Raw genomic sequence first — 22,509 nt, forward strand, 5'->3', positions numbered from 1 at the left:
AAATAAATTTTTTAAAAACATCTGATATCGAACTTTATCCTACGTTTATTACTCTGTCTATTGTTGTCCACTTTTATTAACAAAGAAAATATAATTTCACACCAGAATTTGTGGACGCTTTCCATAATTCTTGCAAGAGAACGATTTTTCTGTTGTCCCGAAATGGTTTCCCGACTTAGAAATGCATATTCGATTAATTATTTTAATACATTCGACAGTGTTTCCACGAATTCGACTTTTATCGGGTTTCGGTACCAAGAACTTTTCGTCGAGGTCAGACCTGCGAAGTGTAAATTGACTTATTTATCAAACAATAGATTTCAGCAGCGTGGCAAGAAATTTGCATAAACCATTAGAGTTCAAGCTCAGGTACGATCACGGTGTACAGTACAACAACAGCTAAAGTGGCTTTTGTACCCAAACTGTGCAATGTCGTCGTTTAGAATAGAAGAACTGATAGCTTTGAAGCGCGATGGTTTTGATCTAACAGCTGAACAGATTAAGCATTTTGTGGAAAGAGTTGTCGCCAAAGATATCGGCGACTCGCAAATAGGAGCCATGTTAATGGCAATGTTTTTACGCGGTTTAAACTCAGAGGAGACCGTCCATTTGACACGAGCGATGATAGACACAGGCGAGCTATTAAAGTGGCCGGAGGAATGGAAAGGCTCGATTGGGGACAAGCATTCTACTGGCGGAGTTGGGGACAAGGTGAGTCTGCCGCTAGCGCCAGCCCTGGCAGTGTGTGGAGTCAAAGTCCCAATGATTTCGGGTCGTGGATTGGGCCATACAGGTTAGTATAAAGCCATATGATCAAAATTCCGAGGTATAATGTTTGTTTTTCTTATACAATGGTAACGGATTGCACCCCGCGATCGTGGCATTACTAGAATTACAAACAACTCGTGAAAAATAGTTAACACAAAGCACTCGGCAAAGTTTCTGTTTACAAAGCTCAGACTGAAACTCGTGTACGGGCTTCGCGCGGTCTATGAACCACGGATAAACACAAATCAAAAAGAAGAAGAAGAATAAAACACATTACAGTCTTTATTACGTCAAATCATGATTATAGTAGGGGAAATTTTGTTCAGTCATTAGCGATAATTGTCGCGACTCGGTGACCTATCTATTGCCACCTCCTACAACACACCCCTGCCACAGGTAACCCATGTTATTTATTCCCTTCATAGGTGGCACCCTAGACAAACTGGAGTCTATTCCTGGTTATCGCTTTGGCTTGTCCCCCGTGGAAATGAAAAAGTCGCTGACCGATGTCGGCTGCTGTATCGCGGGCCAAACGGACACGCTAGCACCAGCTGACCGAGTGCTTTACAGCCTGCGAGATATTACGGGAACCGTGGCGTCCAACCCTCTCATCGCTAGCTCAATCATGTCCAAGAAAGCTTCAGGTATGATACTTCTCTCTCATTTCTAGGATCTTGAGTGATGGAGGGGCAAGGGGCAGCTGGCATGGTTGGGGGGGGGGGGGTGACATATCAATCAGTGGCTGTCGTTTTTTTAAATGGCTGTCGTTTTCCTAATTGGTCTTCCCTGCTAGCAGAGGCCTCTTTTCTCTGTATTTCGCTGGGCTGGCGTTCGCGAAATACAGAGGAAAGAGGCCTCTGCTAGCAGGGAATAAATGGTCATGTCATCAATCTAAATTAACGAAGAGCCGGGGGCGAACGTGCGGGAGACCTGTGATATTCTAAAACGTTAGGAACTAGGCTACATTTCCAATATGGCTGCCAGCAAAATCGTAGTAAAAACGAATTACTGCAAGTATACTAGGAAATTATTGACTTACAAAGTCTTCCCTGCTAGCAGAGGCCTCTTTTTTCTGTATTTCGCTGGGCTGGCGATCGCGAAATACAGAGAAAAGAGGCCTGTGCTAGCAGGGAATAAATGGTCTGGTCATCAATCTAAATTAACGTAGAGCCAGGGGCGAGCGCGCGGGAGACCTGTGATATTCTAAAACGTTAGGAACTAGGCTTCATTTCCAAGATGGCTGTCAGCAAAATCGTAGTAAACACGGATTCCTGCAAGTTTACGTGGAAATTATCGACTTACAAAGGTCTAGAGCGATAAAAAAGCGTTAAAATGATTGAAGCGGACTCCCAAATATGGTATGTAATTTCTAATAAGAAAATCACCGAGCGAGCTAGAAAAACGACAGAAATGGGGGGGGGGGGTGTTGCAAAGTAACAAATGCTAGATAGAAGTGCACAATAGAAAGTGTGCAATAGCGTCTATACCTCTTATAGCCCGCTACTTTAAAGCCGCATTGTCACCAGTTTACTTCCGGAGGTCCGACGGAAACCTCAACCGTTAAAAGACAAAATAATCTATTTAAATCCGAGATATTAAACAGGCCATCCGCTCTAAATTATCAATCACATCCTCAAAGAAACTTCCAAAAAACACACTGCTTTCAATATTTTGATATATTTTTCGCGTTTTCCGTTAAAAATCATCGGAGATTGTTACGTAATCGACCGGAAGTAAAATGGTGACATTGCGGCTTTAATCTCACAAAAGGCTTCGGATATGGTGTTGCTCTAGAGATTCCCAAGGTCTTCCATCGTGAGGGAGGGGGGGGGGGGGGGGTGGTATAACAGGGTAAGGTGGTAAGGGACAGAGCGGGAGATTTGAAAGGGGACGTTCAACCCTCTTATCAACAGCTCATTGTGTTAAAAAAAAAGCATAAGGTATACCCTAGAGGCTAAACGTTCGTTTTACCCGCCTCTTATCGCTCTCTTTTATCCATATTAGCTTCAACTATGTAGTCTTGTAATCCTCTTTTGTTGATGAATGATCTCATATTGTATTTCAATTCAACTCACCCTTATTTTTCTTGGAAATTCCTAGAAAACCTCGACGCGCTTGTCCTTGATGTAAAGTGTGGTCGCGCCGCGTTCACGGCCAAGACCCCGGAACTAGCGCGCATATTCGCGGTCACGCTGTACAAAACGTGCGCGGGCCTAGGAATCAAATGCGCCGCCCTAATAACTAACATGGACCACCCCATTGGTCTTACCGTGGGGAACTCGGTCGAGGTGGCTGAGTCGGTGCGATGCCTGAACGGTCAAGGGCCGGAGGATCTGCAGGAGTTAGTCTGCGCACAAGGTTCGTATCTCTCTATGGGTTTCTCACCCTCGCTGATATATGGCACCGCGTCGTTTTTGCAAGGCTTTCGCAGGTCACATGGATACCTAGGACCCTAGAGAAGGGACATATTTATTAAACAGCTACGTGTTTTCCGCGCATTTTATTCTTTTATTAGTGGGCCAAATTTGAATACGCTTATGTCATTCTGTTGGATACGGCCGGAAATTACGCTGGACACGCGTGAACGAGAGCCGGATTCGTAAAAAAATGCGTTTTCGCAAATTTCCGGATACGCGTGGACGGCTGAAAACGATTCGAAAAGGCATGGGGGGACGCATTCCCAAAAAAATATTTGCGGAAAAACAAATTCCGGATACGTGTGGACATAATATAGAAACTACTGCTGCTTCGACACGCGCACCTAACTACACGCTAGTAATTGGCCCTTTTTTAACCGTCTATTACAAACTAATTCAGGTGGTCATCTGCTCAAAGCCCTGAACAAAGTTGACTCAGCCGAGGAAGGATTCAACAAGATTAAGACCTCCCTTCACAACGGCACAGCCCTCAGAAAATTCCAAGAGATGCTATCCGCACACGGGGTTAGCCCAGACACGGCCAACGCCCTTTGCACCCCTGGAGCTGATCCTTATGTAGTATTACCCCTAGCCCCTCAGAAAACAGAACTTCGGGCTAACAAACCGGGAATCGTTAGGGATATCAATGCAATGGCGTGCGCGTCAGTGTGCGGAAGACTGGGAGCAGGCAGGCAGAAGAGTACAGATGCGGTGGACCATAGTGTTGGGTTGATACTTCATGTAAGGGTTGGGCAGTATGTTCATAAGGGAGATGTGTGGGTTTGTGTACATCATAAGGGGAACCTTGACAAGGAGGGCATCGAATGCTTGGAAAAGGCGATCATGATCGTTGAGAGCGAGAAGACGGAAAGCTTACCAGTAGAGTCGAGAATTATTGAGGTCATCGACTCTTTAAGTGTTCGAAAGAGCAGCCTCTTTACTAGCCAGTAGTAAATTTTACCAATTAATGCTCGAGGTATGGATCAAAGTAGTATTTCTTGTATCTTGAAGGAGCACAGAAAAAAGAAATCGAATACTATCCATGCCCCTATTCCAGCATGGGACAGACTCAATTCCTCCCCTGCCCCATACACTAGGCAAAACTCAGCTGTAGCCCAGTCTCGATATACGCGCCAGTTCAAAAAAGACAAAAGTCAAGGCTCTCTCGTAAGTCTGATACATTCACTGTAGATTTAAAAGAGCCTCGACTTTAAGTAATCGTTTTTAGGCATTGTTGGGCAAGTATATCGAACCAGGGCTATTGATAGGGAGGCAGCCCAGCACTTGGCACTCTTACCGGGTTTCCTAAGCGCATTTGTGCTGTATGTGAATCATGAGAGAGCAGTTGAAACTAAGACAAGCTTTCTTGCCTGATCAGATGGCCAAGGACTAAGCCCATATATTTAAGGCTAAAAACATCTGGTTTAAATACTAGGATAACTTGTCATATTTCCAAAGGTCTTCTAATGTTTATTCATTTAGTGTTTTGTAAAAAAATCGTCTCTAGTTGTCTGATGTAACAAATATTTTGATGGATTAAATGATGAAGACCCAAAATGGTTTGTGTCATAAACTTCTAACAACGATTATCACTATCGTCTTCCTCCTAATTATAATATCCATCAACATCATCTACAACTGTATAGACCACAACTGTAAAGACAGCAGAAGCCATAAGTAAGGGTTAGATAATGGAGATGCGAGTGTTCTATGGGATTTAGGGCACTTGCTTCTCTTTATACCCCAAAAGCAATGAGCATCACTGAGTCCTTTTGTTAACTGGTATCTGGGTATCTGTGTTCGCTGCTTATGCATTTTGCTGCAAATATGAGCCAGCCCATGCTAGCATGCTAGCCAGCCCTCATTCTGTCTTTTTGCGCAAACCACAGAATTCCAAACATTAGAAAACAAAACATTACGAATAACCCCGAATGTGAACAAAGTTCTAACTTAAAACCCAAACAGTACAATACTCTGATTAAAAAGTATTTAATTCTTTACAAACACACCCTCTCAACACTTAGAATAGCACAGAAAAGCATGAAAGCAATTACAATGTTGGTAACACGAGCTACAATTCCACACACACACAGACCAGGTTATACAGCCATTGCCTTGAGGTCCCTAATACATTGACTAATACTTTCCTTTTCCTGGGAGAGAAGAGATAGAACAAGGTCACACATGAAGTATATTCAAATAGATTTTTACGTGGTAACAGAGGGAGTTATAACAAACACTGCAGGGGCACATCCTGGAGTTCAAAAAAAGGGGTGGCTGAAGCAAGGGTTTCGAGAAGGGGGGGATTCTTTGTACGTGGATTTCCTTGTTTTTCTTATTTTTAAGCCAAATATCTGAAAATAGGGGGGCCCGGACTTACTCGGCCCATCCCTACAGTTGACCCACTCCTGGATTGCAATTGTTTGGGAAATCTCAAACAGACGTGAAGCACTCAACCTGCGGTCTCATGCTTCTCTGATCTGCACTCTAATTCTCCCAAACAAAAACACCTAGGTTTACCCTATGAAGACTCACACATTTCTTAAATAAAAAAGTTTGCCAAATCTATACATTTTCCTGTTTGGACCCAAATTACCAAAAAAAAAGTCCATTTGTGATATTGCCATTTTGTGTAATGGTGGCCATGATGACAGGAGGCCATTCAATGCCCATGTATTCATAATGTATTCTTCTTAGTCAGGCCACAAACCTTTACACTGTTCCCTTACCTGTTGGGGTGTTATGCTTTTGATGACTTCTTTCTCCACCCAGTCAATAATGTGGGCCTGCTCAACTTTGCGGTGGAATGTTTCCATCTCTACTTGGTAGTCCTAAGGGGGAGAGGCAACATAGTTAGACACAGTACAAAGAGCAATGGTCTGAAAGCAGGGGGGGGGGGGGGGGAGGGGAAATAACAATACAATACAATAAGCAATGATATAACAATAGGCTGACAGCAGAAGAGGAGGGGGGGGGGGGTGTTACAGTACATAGCAAGAAGACCAAAAATAAAAGGCAATTTTCAGAGGGGGACTAGTAACACAGAACAACACAGGGAAAGCAAAGAGAAATGGACTGCAACATCACTTTGAGTTGAAATCGTAATTAGAGTTACAGTTTATGCTTGGTAGTGATTTGTAAATAGACAAGCCCAGCTCTACACAGCAACACAGTACAAAAGAGACTTACTAATCGTTTCTTGACCTCCTTGACAACATGGTGGACATTGTTGCGGTACTCCAACTCCATACCCATTACATTATTTTCCTAAACAAATACCAAATTGAATAAGCTCTTTTTGAATTATGTAAAAAGGTTACTTAGGGATGTCAATTTTTTTTTCAATATTTTTCCTTGCGCAAATATATATATTTTTTTGCTTTCCACCCACCCCCATCACTTTTTGTACTGGTCCTTCCATTTCCACTCAAATGAAATATTATGTAAAAAAAAAAACTTTGCAAAAATTGTGGAGAAAATAAATCAGTACCTCCCCAAAGTGGAAATTGGAAATTCATGGGTATTGCGTTTGGATGGGAGAGTCTCCTTATATCATACAGTATATAGAAATTGTGTAAATCCTAGGGCAGAAATTCCAGGAGGTGGATGCGAAAAAGTTATGTAAGAAAATCCCTATATTTTTTTAGACAGGGCAGATTTCTTTCAGGGACTGATAAAAATATGTATAAGTACTGTACTTTATTGCATATGGAGAAAGGAGGAAGATATTGAGTTACACTTCTCCAAGCCCATTCCCTTCCCCCTACCCCTGGCCCACAAGTAATCTACAAGCCTTTGTATGTATTTCTTTATCTTAATTCAAGGCTGATTTTAAAGCACCTTTTGTGAACACAGCCCTGTCTTGCTTTCTCACAAACGTACACCTGATATATTGATGGTAGCCTTACCCTCATCATTTCAATAATATCAGTGCGGCAGGACAACATGTGTTCAAGGTGTTTCTCATTGTCGATAGCGTCTTGCAGATGTTTGATGCTGGCGTTACGGCCCACATTGAAGGCGTCCAAGATTTCCTTAAGCAAGTGTTACAGGGACTTGTTTAGTATAAAGTGTGTATTATAAGTACAGTATGGTGGTACAGCAGGCCTATAACTGGTTCCCTTAGCCAAAGAAACATAATTCAAGCTTATGCAAAATGCAAAAGCTGTCAGACATTTTTTGGCTCAAATAGTTGACCATACATAGATATGGCACATTTTTTTTTATCTATGAAAAGAAAACCATAATTTAAAACATAAGTGAGGTAAACATTACAATATGGTCTATTTTAGAATTGTGTAACAGCTCCATTTTTTAACTTCTTTATTTTTCTTTGAAATTGATGTTTGGTGTTAATAAGAATAGTCTGTACTGTACCTGGGATGTATTATCTAGCATCTCAGCAATGGTATGTACTGTACCTGGGATGTATTATCTAGCATCTCAGCAATAGGTCCTCCAGCTTTCTTCATAAGCCAGTAGAATGTTCCTCCCATCACAGCTGCAATATATGTCTACACAAGTACAACAACCTAAATTAATTTTTTGAGGTACGGTAAGCATATTCAGGGATTGAATCTAGGGAAAAAGAAGATTGGAAATTTATGACTACTGTAGCTTCAAAGTTTCATTTAGATTGTCAAAATTTCAAGGCACAATCTTGGTAGAAATTGTTTATCATTGAATTCTATGACAGGTACCCTGTTAAGCTGAAACATTAAAATTGCAAAATTGTTTGAATTGGCATGAGTTAGGAGACTAGAAATACAGTAATCCATGGAAAATGAAGTCAGTTCAAGTTAGTGGGTGTATTCAAAGGGAAAACAGGGTCACACAGTGAAATAAAAATAAACATGCAGTATGCATTTTTCGGCAGACAGAGAATGGCATGCACCCACTGATCAGGTTTGGAGAGAAACCCATATGTGCAGCTTCTGTATTTCAATTGTTCAGACATATTACATACATGCACAGCATCATATGTTTCCTTCGTCAAAGCCACCCTAACCATACCATACCTCTTCATGGATGATAAGGATCTCATTTGAGAGCAGATAGGCAGCAAGACCACCAAAGAACATCAATTGACCTGTAATATAAGCAACAACAACAGACAAAATGTTAGACTTCTAATTATGTATTACCGTTTACATTTAACTAGTGAAAAAACGTGGAGACAGAGGAGAAGCAAAGGGCAGTGGCACATATGCCCTCACTCTATCTTGTGAGGGTGAACAGCTTGACAAATTTCTTTCATGTGTTTTATTGTGAGATAATGGAATATCCTAGTTAACTCACCTGCCAATGTTTTCCCACAATTTTTTGCATGTGTGTGTAAAACTGGGGTCAGGGAAAAAACTGGGGTCAGGGAAAAAAGATGGTGAAGTTTGTCCCCTGGCCCCAGTTTCTGAGCTTATTTTATCTTAATGATATTCCTCGTAATAATAAGTTCTAGTGGAAACCCACTAGGGGAGAGAACCGAGGGATAGGACAAGGTTCCTTAGCAGTTATAACTTGTGGAACAGTACCCATGAGTGATGCAGAGGATTTATACATACCTGTTTCACCCGTCTTAGCCATCATATTTGCCTTGACATCCCTCCAGAACTGGCCAAACTCAGGAACCTCATCTTCTACACAAGGATATAAACACACCTTCTACAAGAGGCTAGAAACATATACAGCTTGGAAAATTATGGGCCTTGAAAGATTACAGTAATTCAAATATGAGTGGAAGATCAGAAGTTTTTCACTTTGAAAGTTTCCTAACTTTTGGCCCAATGTTTCCAAATTAGAAATCTGCTTTAAATGTTGCCAAAACATCTGAGCAACAATAATATTTGAATACTTGGAACTTTTAGACTTCCTCTGGGGTGGTCGTGTATAGCAGAAGGTGGTTACGAGAGTGTAGTTGTATCATATCAGTGTACCTTTTTTCTGCTGGACCTGGGACTGGCAGAAGCGTGTAAGAGCAGGGGCACTAGGAAAAGAGCCACATCAGGTTACTTCATATTATACACATACATATTTAAAAAAAACTATAATGCTGCAGAATTGCAGGGCTCCAAGACATTGGTAGATCACCCCATTTGAAGAAGAACCAAACAACCCTAACCTTGGTTTTGCTGCTTGCAGAAGCCTAGAGCTTCTAACGCCTGTGTTAATAGAAAAAGTGTGAGAGTTAAAAAAAGGATAAGTGGGGATATTTTAGGGAAGTAAGTTTGCATATCATAAGAAGTCACTAGAACAAAACATAGAGGACTTACTGATAGTTGAAATTCCGATACATAGGTAGTATCATACAGTACATGCGGAAAAAGTTCAACATTATAAAACGCAAATTTTAGCTAGCGAAACTTTCTGTTAGTCTTTCTCGTTTCTGTCTATGCTACCAAAAGTAGTGGTTCTCCGAATCGTCTTCCCCTTTTCTCTCGCAACACACATGTCGTAACCAGATCAAAGTATAGTTCCTTCGGCTACAACTTCGATGCATTGTATAGTTAGTATAGTTAGATGTCGAGGCCAACATTATCAGGTGCTTCAACTATTATCTTGATCGTGGAGCAAACTGACTTCCTCGACTAGTCATCACATGCAGAGGTAAAACATGAAATACTGGCAAACAGTTTAGACTTAAACCACGGCAATCAAAACACCATCACGAATAAGAAACAAATGCATCAAAACTTACCTAGGCTCCCAGCTAAACGCAATCTAGAGAGCATTTTCACGACTGTTTTTCCTCGAAAATGCACAGGCCGGCAACAAAATGGCGGCCACCAACACGAGGAGGAGCGCAGTGATCCACGGGAAGCATAGTGGGGCTGAGCGAACACTGGGGACGGAAAACTCGTACCAGACCACTCGCGGTCTACGTTTTTTATTTGCTCGGCTTTTGAGACCATTATTTTTGAGACCTTTATTTTATTGTTTGTTTGTTTGTGTGTGTGTGTGCGTGTGTGTGTGTGTGTGCGTGTGTGTGTGTGTTTGAGGTAAAGGTTTGAGTAAGTCACATCTTAGAGTGCGATCTCTCTATATTTTAAAAGTAATTTACATAGGAGAAAAAAAATGTAAAAAATATGATATAAAAATATGCTATACAGCAATGCCAAAACTCACTTAAGGTCCCCGTTCCGATTGACTGCCATTTTGTTTATTAGCATCAAAACATGACGCCACAACAAACACACAAAAGGATTTACTCAAGTGGTTCGTGTCGTCTAATTGTTTTGGCTTTGTTAACAAAAGAGCAATATTTAGATTATTTCGAATCAAGGCATCGCTGCCTAGAAACCACCGCTTGAAGGTGAAAATGAGATTTTGATATGCTGTGAAGTACGCTTTTTGCGTTCGTTGTAGCTGCCCGATTTCGACAAAACAAACATTTTAGAAAGATTGGCGCATAGTCGAACCGGTAAGTCCTTCAGTTTGGTACTTGATGGGCATATCTTGATACGGATCGCTTATAATCTTTTTGGAATTAGAATGTATTACAGGATTAACATCTGCTTTAGTTGCGCAAATGAATAAGAAGATAGCATTTTGTACTTTTAGTACCAAAAAAGGTGTGTTTTATAACAAGTCTACACGCTTCCTTTAAATGTTTGTGGCCAGTTTTTCTAACAATTAACATTCCGTATGTTAATCCAGCGGCGTAGCCAGCATTTTTAACAGGGGCCCGAAAGCGTGACTTTCCATTTTCTCCTATATAAGGGGGGGGGGGGGGGGGGGGTGAATAAGGGTATGTAAATCCGCCGATAAACAATAGCATCGATTGAAATTCATTTAAAATCCGAAATTCGACCGTCAAAACAGTCAAAATCCGAAATCCGTGCCCAAATTGTCAACAGATCCGTGATCCGCTGTATTTCAAAAGCCGCCAATCCGCTAGAATAATCATCAAAATCTGTAATCCGTGAGCATTTCGGGGCTGAATCCGCCGATCCGCGAACCTATTCACCCCCCCCCCCCCTCTATATTGTAGATAATGTCTCATACATTTACTGTTTTTTTGGCTGCTAAAGATGGGGGGGGGGGGGGGGCGGGCTAGGGCACCACCCTGGATAAGCCCCTGTAATCTAGAGGGAATAATATAATTGTCTTTTGAAATACATATGTACGATTTTGGTATGCATTATCTGGCATAATTATTGACAGTGTTTATGAACAGTTTCTTATCGAGTTTGGTATTGAGTTCACGTTGGCCATGTTACGGGTTGAAAACCTACTATTATGTCTAACATCATCAGGCTGAAATGACCGTTAAAGGTTTATTTGGGATTCGCCAAGCTAGAGTGGTCCAACTCATTTAAAAACGGATATTTGGTTCTACCTCACAAATGTCAAAGACACCGCTATTTAGAAATTTTAACAATGGTCATTTCGGAATTTCTTACACGGACAACCATTGCCTTGTAAAATTTTTGAGAAAAAATAGCCCCACTCCAAACCCCAATTCCCGGAGCCTACATCTCTGTCCTTCTCTAATTAAACATACGGTATTTGATATATAGATTGTATACGCACATTGCTTTATTATATAATACATTTGTTGATTTACAGGTGTCAAGGGACAATGGATAGATGGATCAACAACTTTCAAAGGTTAAAATGAGCAGTTATTGAAACTAAAATGAGCATAGACCAGCGAAATGCTATGTACTCCTGTCAAAAGAGGAACAAAATGGTTAGGAATGCACCCATCTGTCAAGGACGTGGTGAACAAGTTCGAGGGGATTCCTGTGTCACCGGTGTCCCTAGAAAAAGAAGAGTGACGATGGCGGCTGCGAGCGAGAGCGAGAGTGCGGTGCTTACGGCTCCAAAGCGGAGCCGTTACCAGTGTTGTTATCGTTTGGACGTAAAGAAGGAGGTGGACGTGGGGCGTCCGTTGTGTATGCGGTGTTACCCTACGCTTGGCGTCGTGGGCATATGATTCCATCCGTTCGTGAGCGTTTGGAGCGATCGATTCCCACGGTGTAGGACGTGTGAAGCAGGAGTGGGATGCCGGTCCAACGGGTGCGTCGGTGCCTCGCTACGTGGTGCATCCAGGGGAAGTGTACATTGGTCGTGGAGGTCGCGGGCTTTTGGAGAGCAAGTGGAGGAATCCTCATCGTATGAGGGAAGGGAACGTGGGGCGAGGTCGTGAGGAGGTGGTGGATCATTATCTGTCAGATGTATTGCTTTACAAGTCATCGTTGCTGCGAGACCTCCCTGAGCTGGGGAACAAACGTCTGTTGTTTTGGTGTCACCCCAAGGCATGTCATGGTGACGTCTTGCGACGTCTTTATAAGTACAGTGTGTGCTTACACAAAACCCCGAGCTGGAGGACCTTGCGGAGCGCTTAGGGGTGACTGTGAGCGTGGTGCTTCCTTTGAGATTATGGATGTAATGGACTGTGTGGTGTGTCGCGATGGGGACGAGGAGGTGATGGAGCTGCTGCCTTGCTGTAAGCAACCCTGTCATGGGGTGCGTTTGTGGGAATGGGTGCACAGTCACACGTCTTCGTCTCCCTCCCGTTGTCCGCATTGTCGTGGACGTCTGTTGAAGTGCACCGGCATCTTGTGGGTGCGTCAGTCCGAGGCTCTGGCAACGGGATGGGGACGGCAGCAGGGACGTTTGGAGCGGAGGCCCAGGGGGACGGTGGCGTCGGATCGGCGACGTGAGCAAGCAGAGCGGTTGCTTCCTGCGTTCCCTCCCTCCCTCCCTCCCTCATTTGACAGATCAGTTTTGTGTTTAGTATTGTTAGGTGTTACTGTGAATTTAGAAAAAAATTCATCGCCCAGATTTCGATATTTTTATTTTAATATAAAAAAGTTGCTTCCATTTACCTTGCATGAAAAAATATAATTTGATTTCAAACAAGTGTGAATCTTGCGGGATCTGACAAAGCATAGATGTATTAATAAAATCTGAAAATTTCACGAAAATCGGGCCGAAAATGAGTCTAATATAGGGAATATAGGGCTATTTTATAGCTCAATTTACAAAAAAACAGACTGAAAACAGATACCTCCCCTCCTATTCTGAGTTTTATACAGCCCGTCAAAATCAAACACAGCTGCACCTGGTCAGCGGTATCCAAGCTTTCCAGCAGTGCTTTGCGGTCCCCACTTTTAATCCCAAGTTGATGGTTGCTTGCATTTTTCATCAAAAATACAGCTATGAGCATATTAGGAGAGTGTCTCAGGACATCATGAAGTCTTTTGGGGCATAATTGAGTGCTTTGCTTATGGATATTTGCAAGCAAAGGTGGATTCATTATGATTTTTTGTTGTTTGGCTTTGCCCGGATGAGAAAATAATTTTCTAATGAATCACCACAGCTCTCCTAAATGCTGTCTTTTCTGAAACCAAATTGATTCCAAAATTGTTTACACTGCTATTCTGGGTCTGTATGACCTGGAATTGATTTGTTTGGCTTCGGGGTGAAAAGACTTATAAAAAACCATCTGACTTTGGGGAGAGGAGTGTTGACTGGCCCTCCCCTCGTAAATTTTCCCCTGGATCTCTCAGAACGCTTTGCAATACGTAAAGATATTTTCGTGGTTGTACAATCCTTCAAGGAATGGACATTGTGTTTTGAGGCCAAGGAAACGTACCTGGAGGATCAGAATAAAGGTATCTATTTGTGTCTTGAGCTGTGTTTGCTGATCTCTCTCCCTTTTGTGGTATTTTGAGCGTTTTATTGAGAGGGGTGATTCTGCTTTTCTCTCCTTGTTCGATTTGAGATTTGTCAAAGAACCTGTGCTATTATTAGGCTTAAGAGTAGATGCCAACACCTTGGTTGGATGCATATCTGCAAGACCATTTATCCCAGGAACTGATGCCTGAGTATCTTCATCTTTTTGTGTTTATTTTGAATTTATGAATTTTTTGGGTTGTGGGTACTTCCCAAAGCCGGTACAGGCCGGTTGAGGGGTCAATGTGCCACCTTAATCTCTAGCTATTGGTGAAAAATAGAGTGAATACCAGCTGATTTTGATTGACATTTACCTTCGGATAAGCTAGACTTTCTATAATCATACCAGTGAGTGTAGCAACAAGGGAAAGAGGGACAAGCTAACAGAGCTATGCGGGGTTTTACTCTACACATTTTGACAGGTCGTTCTTGCGTGGAACCGGTTTGTCAAGTAATCTGAGGCGTCGCTAGCACCATAGTGAGGCTGGCTATCGGTATAAGTCAGCACTCGTTGTCGCCTTGATTTTTTTCTACCATGGGTGATGCTCAGGTATTCCCGCATAATCAACCAGATGAGTACGTTAGCACTCTGAAACAACTTGAAGCTGCACACGCAGTCCGTAGATCTGATGACCACATTCAAAAGCGGCTGGTGAGGTTCGAAGATAGAAGGGACACGTCCGTGTTAACAAATGAAGAAATCATCAACCAAGCCAAAGGTGCGTGGACTATTACGTGCTTTAGCACCACCGTTTGTATCATTACTTGGTCATTCCAGAATAGCCTCGAGTTTCAAGCTTTAAAAGCTATTCGCGCATAAATTAAGTGTTAAAAAGACTCCAAAGCTGGTAGTTTCCTCGCAGCCGCTTTTTAGTTTCGGTCTTACGCAACGCTTTCCTCATCATGATGTAAACGTTACGTGACCGAAACTAAAGCGGCTGCGAGGAGACTACAAAGCTGATCGATTGTTTACAGGCAATTATTCATCCAAAAGGATGAGAAAATAGTCGATGTCTAGTAAAAAAAAAAGTACGAAATGACCCAATTTTCTTGTATTTGCGTGTCACGCCTCTGTAGTTCAAAGATCATACCAATTCAACCGTGTGTTGATTTATTCACTGAACTGACCACAGGTGGTACCCCAAGCTCACTAAGTGTATGAATAAATTATAGTTGTTCACGTTACTTTTGTTTGTCATGGTTTACAGTAAACATATGGGGTTGAAATAAGCCTTTCACTTTACTACGAAATAAATTCGCAAAACTCCCTTTCTACCCTAAAACTAAAACAATAGGTGGTATTAAATTTCCCTCATGAGTAATACATCAGGGAAATTTAGAACAATATATTGTTTTCGAGGGAATTTCGCTAGCATATAGCCGTAGCAGGCCTCGAGGTTAGGGGGGGGGGGGCATGATAAAGAAACATTGGGTGGCACAGCCACGCCCCTACAGGTTATTTTTTTATTATTCGTAAAAATATTATGGTGGGGCACGTGCCCCCAGTCCCGGTGCCCCACCCCCTGCTACGGCCCTGGCTAGTAATCGTCCCTCAGAAAACAAAAGAATCCGAGCTGATCATGGTATTACGACTATTTATCACTGGCTCTTTCTATTGAAATCGAGATGTGAAGTTTAGAAATCAGTCAGTTGCGAGTCAATGCATCTGAAGAGCAAACAAAATGGCATGAAGCTTTCCAATTCTCAGTATAAAAGCTCAAGAATCTGCATACAATAAGTTCCTCTGACCAAAAGCTTAATTCGAATTCGAATTTAGAAGATATGAAATTTAGATATTAGAGAGCAAAGTTGGCTTATTTTCCGATCAGAGCCCGTCTTCTCCCTAAAAACAAGGATAATTCATACTTTAAACATTTGAAATGTTTACTTCAAGCCTCATATCTCGAAGACGAAACCATTAGAAAAAAAACACATTTTGATATGTTGGTTACCGAAGTTAACCACACCTTATTGTGGGAAAACTTGCCATTTTTTTTTTTTTGCTCTGTCGCATCTGAGTGCCTTTTTGTTGTTCAAACATCGAGACTTTCAGGGATGACAGCGTTTGTAGTGTACCCAGCGCATAGGTATCCCAGTCAACCCTGCACGCAGGGTCTAGTTTGTGAAATGTTGCCAATAAAATTGCCTTACTCACCCTACTGTGAAGCTGTATATTTTGCGAAGAAAACCACCCCCCAAATCGTTATAAGACATACATTTGACAACAAAAAGACATTCTAAGTTTTGAGGCAATTTTATTGGCAACATTTCACAAAACAATCGCTACTTCAGTCCACTTGGTTTACCTTTAAGAACAGCCGATTCTAAGCTACGAACAAGCTTCATAACCATTCCCTTGGCTACCTGTCCCCAGCGTAGTAAAAGCAAACCACGGCAACACTTCTAGTATTTATGTCCATCATACAGTAAAGTGGACTGAAAAATGCGTTTTAAGGTTACAGGCTGTACGCTTACTGAAGCCTTGAAATTATAGAGTATAGCATTCCTGCATTGTTTGCAAAAGCCTCAGCAAAAGCGCTTTCGGCCTCTTCAGTTGTTGCATATTGTTGTATAGGGTGCAAAAACTGAAAAGAGCGAGAGTCAAAAGTGCTTTCCTTGTGTATTTCGCTGTTAAAGAACATAATGCAGAAGAGGGAACAAAACGAACAGCGTTGTAAGCTGTAAAGATCCATTGAATCTTATAGGGCGTCATCTGCTGCAATGGCGAGGGATCCCCCAGCTGAAGTCCACTCGTGATCTCTGTATAACTCGACTCATGCTCCAAGAGATTAAGCCATCGACAATCATCGAGATCGGAACGTTCACGGGTGGAAACGCACTCTGGATGGCGGACCTGATGATGAACCATGGCACCAAATCACACGTGTACACAATGGACATCGACTTGTCTTACGTGCACCCGATCGTCAAAGAGAGGGACGATATTACGGTTATTCAGGGAGACTGTCATAAGATTGAGAAGGCCTTCCCGGTGAAAATGCTAGAGGTATTATACTTAATTTCATACCAGGGCGCAGGGTTCCTTAGGTTAACGTCAGGTTAACTTTAGGGATTAATGCCCTTTTTATCCTATTAATATACCTTCATAGGAACCGGCCCCAGGTGTAGATAAAATAGCATAAGAAAATGTACACTTCTACATAAAGGGTATGTGTGTGGGTGCGTGTGTGTGTGTGTGTGTGGGGGGGGGGGGGGGGGGGGCGTGGGGGAAGAATTAACGAGAAAGCTTCAAACAAAATATGTAAAAAGATGATCAAAAGCCATGACATCTTGCTTGTAACCATGGAAAAAATTTAGTCCAGTATAAAAATATCTAAGTAACTGTGTTTTAGGTTTTTGAGATTTAATGTGTAATGAATCGTGTATAGGGGGAAGAAAGCCAATCACGCGGCCATTTTTTCAATGGCGAGTCACAACAAGTAATCCTTTTCCATCGCCTAATTCAAGCGAGTAACCAAGTTATTTTAATCACATATCGTCAATAACATATCAGACTTCATTTCTAATTGTTATTTTGAAGTTTCCTTTCCTTTCCCGCTGTATTCTCAATGATAAACAATAACAAAAAAGTGGGTGATCGACAGCCTTTACAGCCAAATTCGTTGTTGCGCGACCTCGACGAATCCCAAATCCTTGTCTCTTTTGGGAACAGCGCGTAGTCAGACACAAGCTTTGGAGGCGGTTTGTCTGGTTTTGATTGTTTGGTTTTATTGACTACGCAATATTCCAAAAGGAAGAAAGGAGTTTTCGATTCTGGGAGGTCGCGCAACAACGAATTTGGCTATAACTCTTACACATATTTGTTCCTTAGCGCCTTCCTCATCCCTGGTACATAGCGGAGGACGCCCATTGTAACCTGCCCGCTGTCCTTGGGTACCTTACCAAGTTCACACATCCGGGAGATTACCTCGTGGTGGAAGACACGCACCCTGGAATATACGTCCATGCAGGCTTTGGACTGCTGGAAGGACTGGAATACAAACCCGTTGGTACAAGCAAAAGAGATGAATTTAAAGTGTTTATGGAGAAGCATGGCTCTAAATACCGCGTGGACACTGGTTATACTGATATATTTGGGTATGTTCGGAAAATATTTCTTTGTGTTAAAGGACACTAAAGCCCTAAAAGGTTGGTTCTCACTTGGACGTAAGCGCAAGCGGAACCTAGTAGTTTTCCGATTCTCACTAGAACATAAGCGCAAGAGAGCGTTACTGTTTGATTATCTTGCGCTTGTGTTTGACCGATTCACACTTGTGTTGCGCTTCCGTTTACGCTTGCGCTTGCGTCCTAGTGCTGTTATTAACTTAATGGGAGTCCTGTGGAATTTTAACGTGAAAGCGAGGCTTTGTCAGATTGGTGTTTGTCTGGAAAAGCCCGGAGAAAGAGCTCTGGACTTTGTATAATCTAAAACACTTGGGTCCAGACCCCTTTTTTCGAGAGATGGATAGTAAAACGATTTACTGCAAGTTTTCTTGAAAATTCTCGACTTACACAGCTCTGGGCGATATGAAACGAAAAAAAAAAAAAAAAATGATTATAGAGCTGACTCCTAAGCTATGATGACTAAGGAATTCACCGATGAGCATGGAAAAAAACGATAAGCGAGCTGGAAAAAAAGACTGAACAAAATTATAATATATAGATTTAGGCACTACCTAAAAGCGGAGCCAGCGTACAATCTATTTAAGCCATATTATAATCAATCAATCAATCTTTTATTGAATATTTTAAATGTAAATACAATAAGGGAAAAGCCGAAGCCAGAGGATTATTAAGCTTAATACATATATGTATGTATATATGCAATGTGTGAGTGAAGCCGTTCATAGAAGAGTTCGTGATGCACAGGTGTAGAGTGGGATGGTATATTTTTTGTTGTTTAACCCGGAAAAAATTGTTTGGGTGTATTTGGAGGTATCATCGATTACAGAATATTGAAGAATTGAAAATGAATTATAGTTTTTTTACAGCAAAATGGGTGGGTTTTTTTTATTCTCTTCAACATTAAAAGCCATCAGCACAAAACACATTCTTTACATAAGCATATTGCATTTGCCAGTGAATGTGCTCCATACTTGCCTACACTGTCCAAATTTCCTTTCTTCCTTTCACATTGCACTACTAGATAGGTGTAGAGTCGGATATGCATTTAGGTATATTTTTTGTTGTTGTTTAACCTGGAAAAACTTGTTTGGGTGTATTTGGAGGTGTCATCGATTACGGAACATTGAAGAATTGAAAACAAATTATAGTTTTTTTACAGCAAAATGGGTGCTTTTTTATTCTCTTCAACATTTAAAACCATATCAGCATATTGCTTTTGCCAGTGAATGTGCTCCATACTTGCCTACACTGTCCAAATTCCCTTTCTTCCTTTCACATTGCACTACTAGAATTTCTTGATTTTTATAATTTTCTTTCAGTAAAAGGGTAATAAAAGTTTTTTGGTAAAAATTACAAATATTGGCTAAACAGTTTTATCAACATCTTAACTGTGTTTTTGTGGCTACTCCTCTATTTGAATTGACACTATGTCTTGGGTATGGTTTGTTAAAAACACTGACCCTCCTTGAGGTGGTCCATGGACCCATATTGAAGCATCAGGGTGTCAAGGGTATGTACATATGTTATTTTTGTGCTAAAACATAAAATAGGGCTCGGTGTGTCATTAAAAAAAGATCACTTCCATGTATAGTGCTAAATTATCTGTGAAATAATTTCATGAAAGGTCAAATGGTACATTCTATACTCCCCATTTATTATGTTGACTAATAATGAGAGTACAGTGCTGTTGATTTTTGCAAATATCATCTCAGATTCAAATAATAGCTATTTCAAAAGTAGATTTCTCACAAACCCCTGTGGAGTTGATTAGTGCAAATTGAAACTAAGAATTTTTTTAATAGAAAACCCATTTATATCTAGAAATCTTATTTTTTTTAGCAAGCCAATTTTGGTCAGTGTTTTGTACCAGCCACTTTGTCAAATGAAATAAACCACTCTAACTTGTTTTCAAAGTTTCTGACTACTTTAGTTTATTTTATTAGCTGGTTTAGTTTTTTTTTATAACAAGTTTTCATTGGTTACTATTATCTATATTTTTGTTAGCTGTATTAATGAATACATCCTGTCCTAGCATCATGCCTCTAAAGCTGGCAGCTGGAATTCAAAAAAAAAATTGGAGAAAAGTGACAAAAAGTTACGGAAGAATACTTAAGATATCAATGTTATGCTGCACAAAACCTAATTAATAAACCTAAAATCAAAAATAATTCCAAGTAACATTAAGAATAGAAGATTAGTAATTTAATGAAGTCTGTTTTCAAATGAAGTCTGTTCTCAAATGTTCTTTTTAACTCGCAAAATAACTAAAACCGTTCCTCGCTCGATATCTTTCACAAAAGAGCTGACAGAACTTTTAAGTTCTTTTAAGTTCTGTCATTTAAAAATGTGATGTGTAATTTCCAGATGAGAAATCGTTCTTTATTTACTTACAGGGAAAAAAGTTATTCCTTGTAAAGCGTATTAAAGTTCACTTCTTGAATTAATTAAAGGCAAAGAAATAACAACATTTTCTAAAGAAGAATGCGACGTTTGTTTACTGACAATCAATCGCACAATTACCACATGATCTTCCTATCCTTTTTGTGGGATAATGGATAAACAAACTAGCTAAATTACTAGTTAGGAAAGGCTCTCACATGGCTTCAACTGTTAATCTTATTTAGTGCTAGAAATATGTCAACACGAGTTTTTCATAGCTCCGACGAAGTTTTTAAATTGAAGTCTTACTTACCTTCTTTTTCCAAACACGTCGTTTGTCCTTCCGTCCATCGTTTGTACGTCTTTATATTATAAAAGTGTTAAGATGTGTCGATTTTCTTTCTTGGTTTTAGCCACAACGAAAATAATGCAAAAACTTTATCAAAAGGTGTCGGCCGCGAGTTGGAAGAACAAAAACGCGGGAAAAATTAGACGCAGGGTTCCCGTGAGTGTAAATGCAAAAACACTAAAAACTAAATTATTGTAAGTTTTCCTGTACCTTTTGGGGTTTTATTAAATATGTAGCATTCTCGGATAGTGCTAAAATATATTCTTGTATAATGATTTCACTGACGTGACGTTTTACTAAGTTATCGCAAATTTTGCTGGCTTCACGGGCAGGCGGGCGACACCACAGGGTACCCGCGCGATGACCAAAAAAACTGAGTAGCATAGTTATCTACCATTTCTCTATAACTATGGGACTCCGCGCGCGGCCTGCGGCCACGCTGGCTCCGCTGTGAATGTATATGTTGTGGTTTCAAATGTGGCATGGTTTGAATTTTTTTAAAACTGGTTTTAACAATTTCAAACCAAGAAGCATTTCAAACCACAACAAATGTGGCATGGTTTGAATTTTTTTCAAACTGGTTTTAACAATTTTAAACCAAGAAGCATTTCAAACCACAACATATACCAAAACCAGAATCCTAAGGGGATAAACTAACCGTGATTTACAAAAGTATTTAAGCGACGGGAACTGTGTGTGTGTGCGTGAGGGGGGGAGGGGGGGGAGGGCTAAGGGAGGGGGCGTCTGTAACTAACTGTTCTGTTTTGCTGTTTTGCAGATATAACGGGACATGGAACTGCAACTCAATACTAAGACGCGTATAGGGTGTCCGGGCTGACCCCTGCATAAACAAAGAGCAAGTAAAACAAAAGAATCAGCTAAACAATAAAAACAACAACTGTTTAATATTTCTGGGAAAACAATATGTCAATAAGCTTGACGGCAACATAAAAATGATCAGAGTTTGTATTCATAATAAACAACAGCAACAACAAATTCATATCGCTATATCATGTAATGGTTGTATGGTGCCTTTTCCAGCTGGTTTACGTATAATCTGTTGTTGTTTTTTATATTTTACGCTCGTTTGCGAGCATAGCGAATAAGAACGTAAAGTCGTTTGTAAATGGCTATTTTTAAGGTTTTTAATGGCGCTTTGGTACAACCCGCGCATTTGGATAACATTTTCGTAGAATCTTTCGCAATTTGGTCCTGAATCTCGGCAATCGAAGTGCGTAAACAACAAATTTCGTGAACGAGTTCGTATTAAGTACAATTGTCATACACGAGTATAGGCTCATCAACGAAAAATCAAACCAAAAAAATCAAATACTGCTGGTGGTATGTAACACAGAAAAGAAACATTAGCGTTATAACAAAGGAAGTCTTAGTAAGCTTGCTATTGGTGGATCTTGTGGATAGCTTGTTGTTAATACTAGCACGCAGGTCATTTGAGAAGTTCTTCTTCACTTTCAGCTATATGACTGTGTAACACCCAAGAAGAACAAGGAGTGAACAGTTTGCCAATACAATCTTTGTTGTAACGAAAATATCACCATGTCTGCTTCTCTCCAGCAGAATGCTCGAATGCTGTTCGAATACTGGTAGATTTAATAACAAAATAAAGAACCAGGTAGGCGCTATAACGAAAATGTAATGCCTTGCTTTCAGAGCTCTGTGCCTGATCGGTTTAAAGACACCATAAGCTCGCTCGAAGGCTATTACAGTAAGGGAAAACATTGACCTATCAACACACCATTTGCAACTTAGTGCAAAAAGAGAAACAAAGTTTCT

The 22,509-nt window shown here is 40.8% G+C and overlaps 3 protein-coding genes across 4 annotated transcripts; 2 read left to right on the forward strand and 1 right to left on the reverse strand.

Annotated features, from left to right (window-relative positions):
- Positions 1-295: 295 nt before the first annotated feature.
- LOC5515682 (thymidine phosphorylase) lies at positions 296-4,742 on the forward strand. Its single transcript, XM_001635711.3, has 4 exons — positions 296-793; positions 1,194-1,412; positions 2,869-3,126; positions 3,586-4,742. The coding sequence occupies exons 1-4, from the start codon at positions 430-432 to the stop codon at positions 4,134-4,136; spliced, it is 1,392 nt and encodes a 463-aa protein (XP_001635761.1). The 5' UTR covers positions 296-429; the 3' UTR covers positions 4,137-4,742.
- A 416-nt stretch (positions 4,743-5,158) lies between these two features.
- LOC5515648 (ATP synthase F(0) complex subunit B1, mitochondrial) lies at positions 5,159-10,016 on the reverse strand. The gene is made up of 10 exons (XM_001635750.3): positions 9,877-10,016; positions 9,301-9,340; positions 9,116-9,165; positions 8,744-8,818; positions 8,204-8,274; positions 7,607-7,699; positions 7,094-7,219; positions 6,375-6,452; positions 5,915-6,016; positions 5,159-5,338 (listed from the first exon to the last, which is right to left on the reverse strand). Exons 1-10 carry the CDS (start codon positions 9,908-9,910, stop codon positions 5,285-5,287), a joined length of 723 nt encoding a protein of 240 aa, XP_001635800.1. The 5' UTR covers positions 9,911-10,016; the 3' UTR covers positions 5,159-5,284.
- A 4,064-nt stretch (positions 10,017-14,080) lies between these two features.
- Positions 14,081-21,711, forward strand: LOC5515649 (rhamnosyl O-methyltransferase). Of its 2 annotated transcripts, XM_032385337.2 has the most exons (5): positions 14,081-14,581; positions 16,568-16,869; positions 17,695-17,960; positions 20,780-20,871; positions 21,494-21,711. In XM_032385337.2, exons 1-4 carry the CDS (start codon positions 14,398-14,400, stop codon positions 20,856-20,858), a joined length of 831 nt encoding a protein of 276 aa, XP_032241228.2. In that variant the 5' UTR covers positions 14,081-14,397; the 3' UTR covers positions 20,859-20,871; positions 21,494-21,711. The 2 variants fall into 2 exon arrangements, with proteins under 2 accessions (XP_032241228.2, XP_032241229.1); XM_032385338.2 differs by lacking the exon at positions 20,780-20,871 and having other exon boundaries at positions 14,100-14,581.
- Positions 21,712-22,509: the final 798 nt, after the last annotated feature.

The sequence above is a fragment of the Nematostella vectensis genome, chromosome 15 (genome assembly GCF_932526225.1).
Source record: "Nematostella vectensis chromosome 15, jaNemVect1.1, whole genome shotgun sequence".
NCBI classification, from domain to species: domain Eukaryota; kingdom Metazoa; phylum Cnidaria; class Anthozoa; order Actiniaria; family Edwardsiidae; genus Nematostella; species Nematostella vectensis.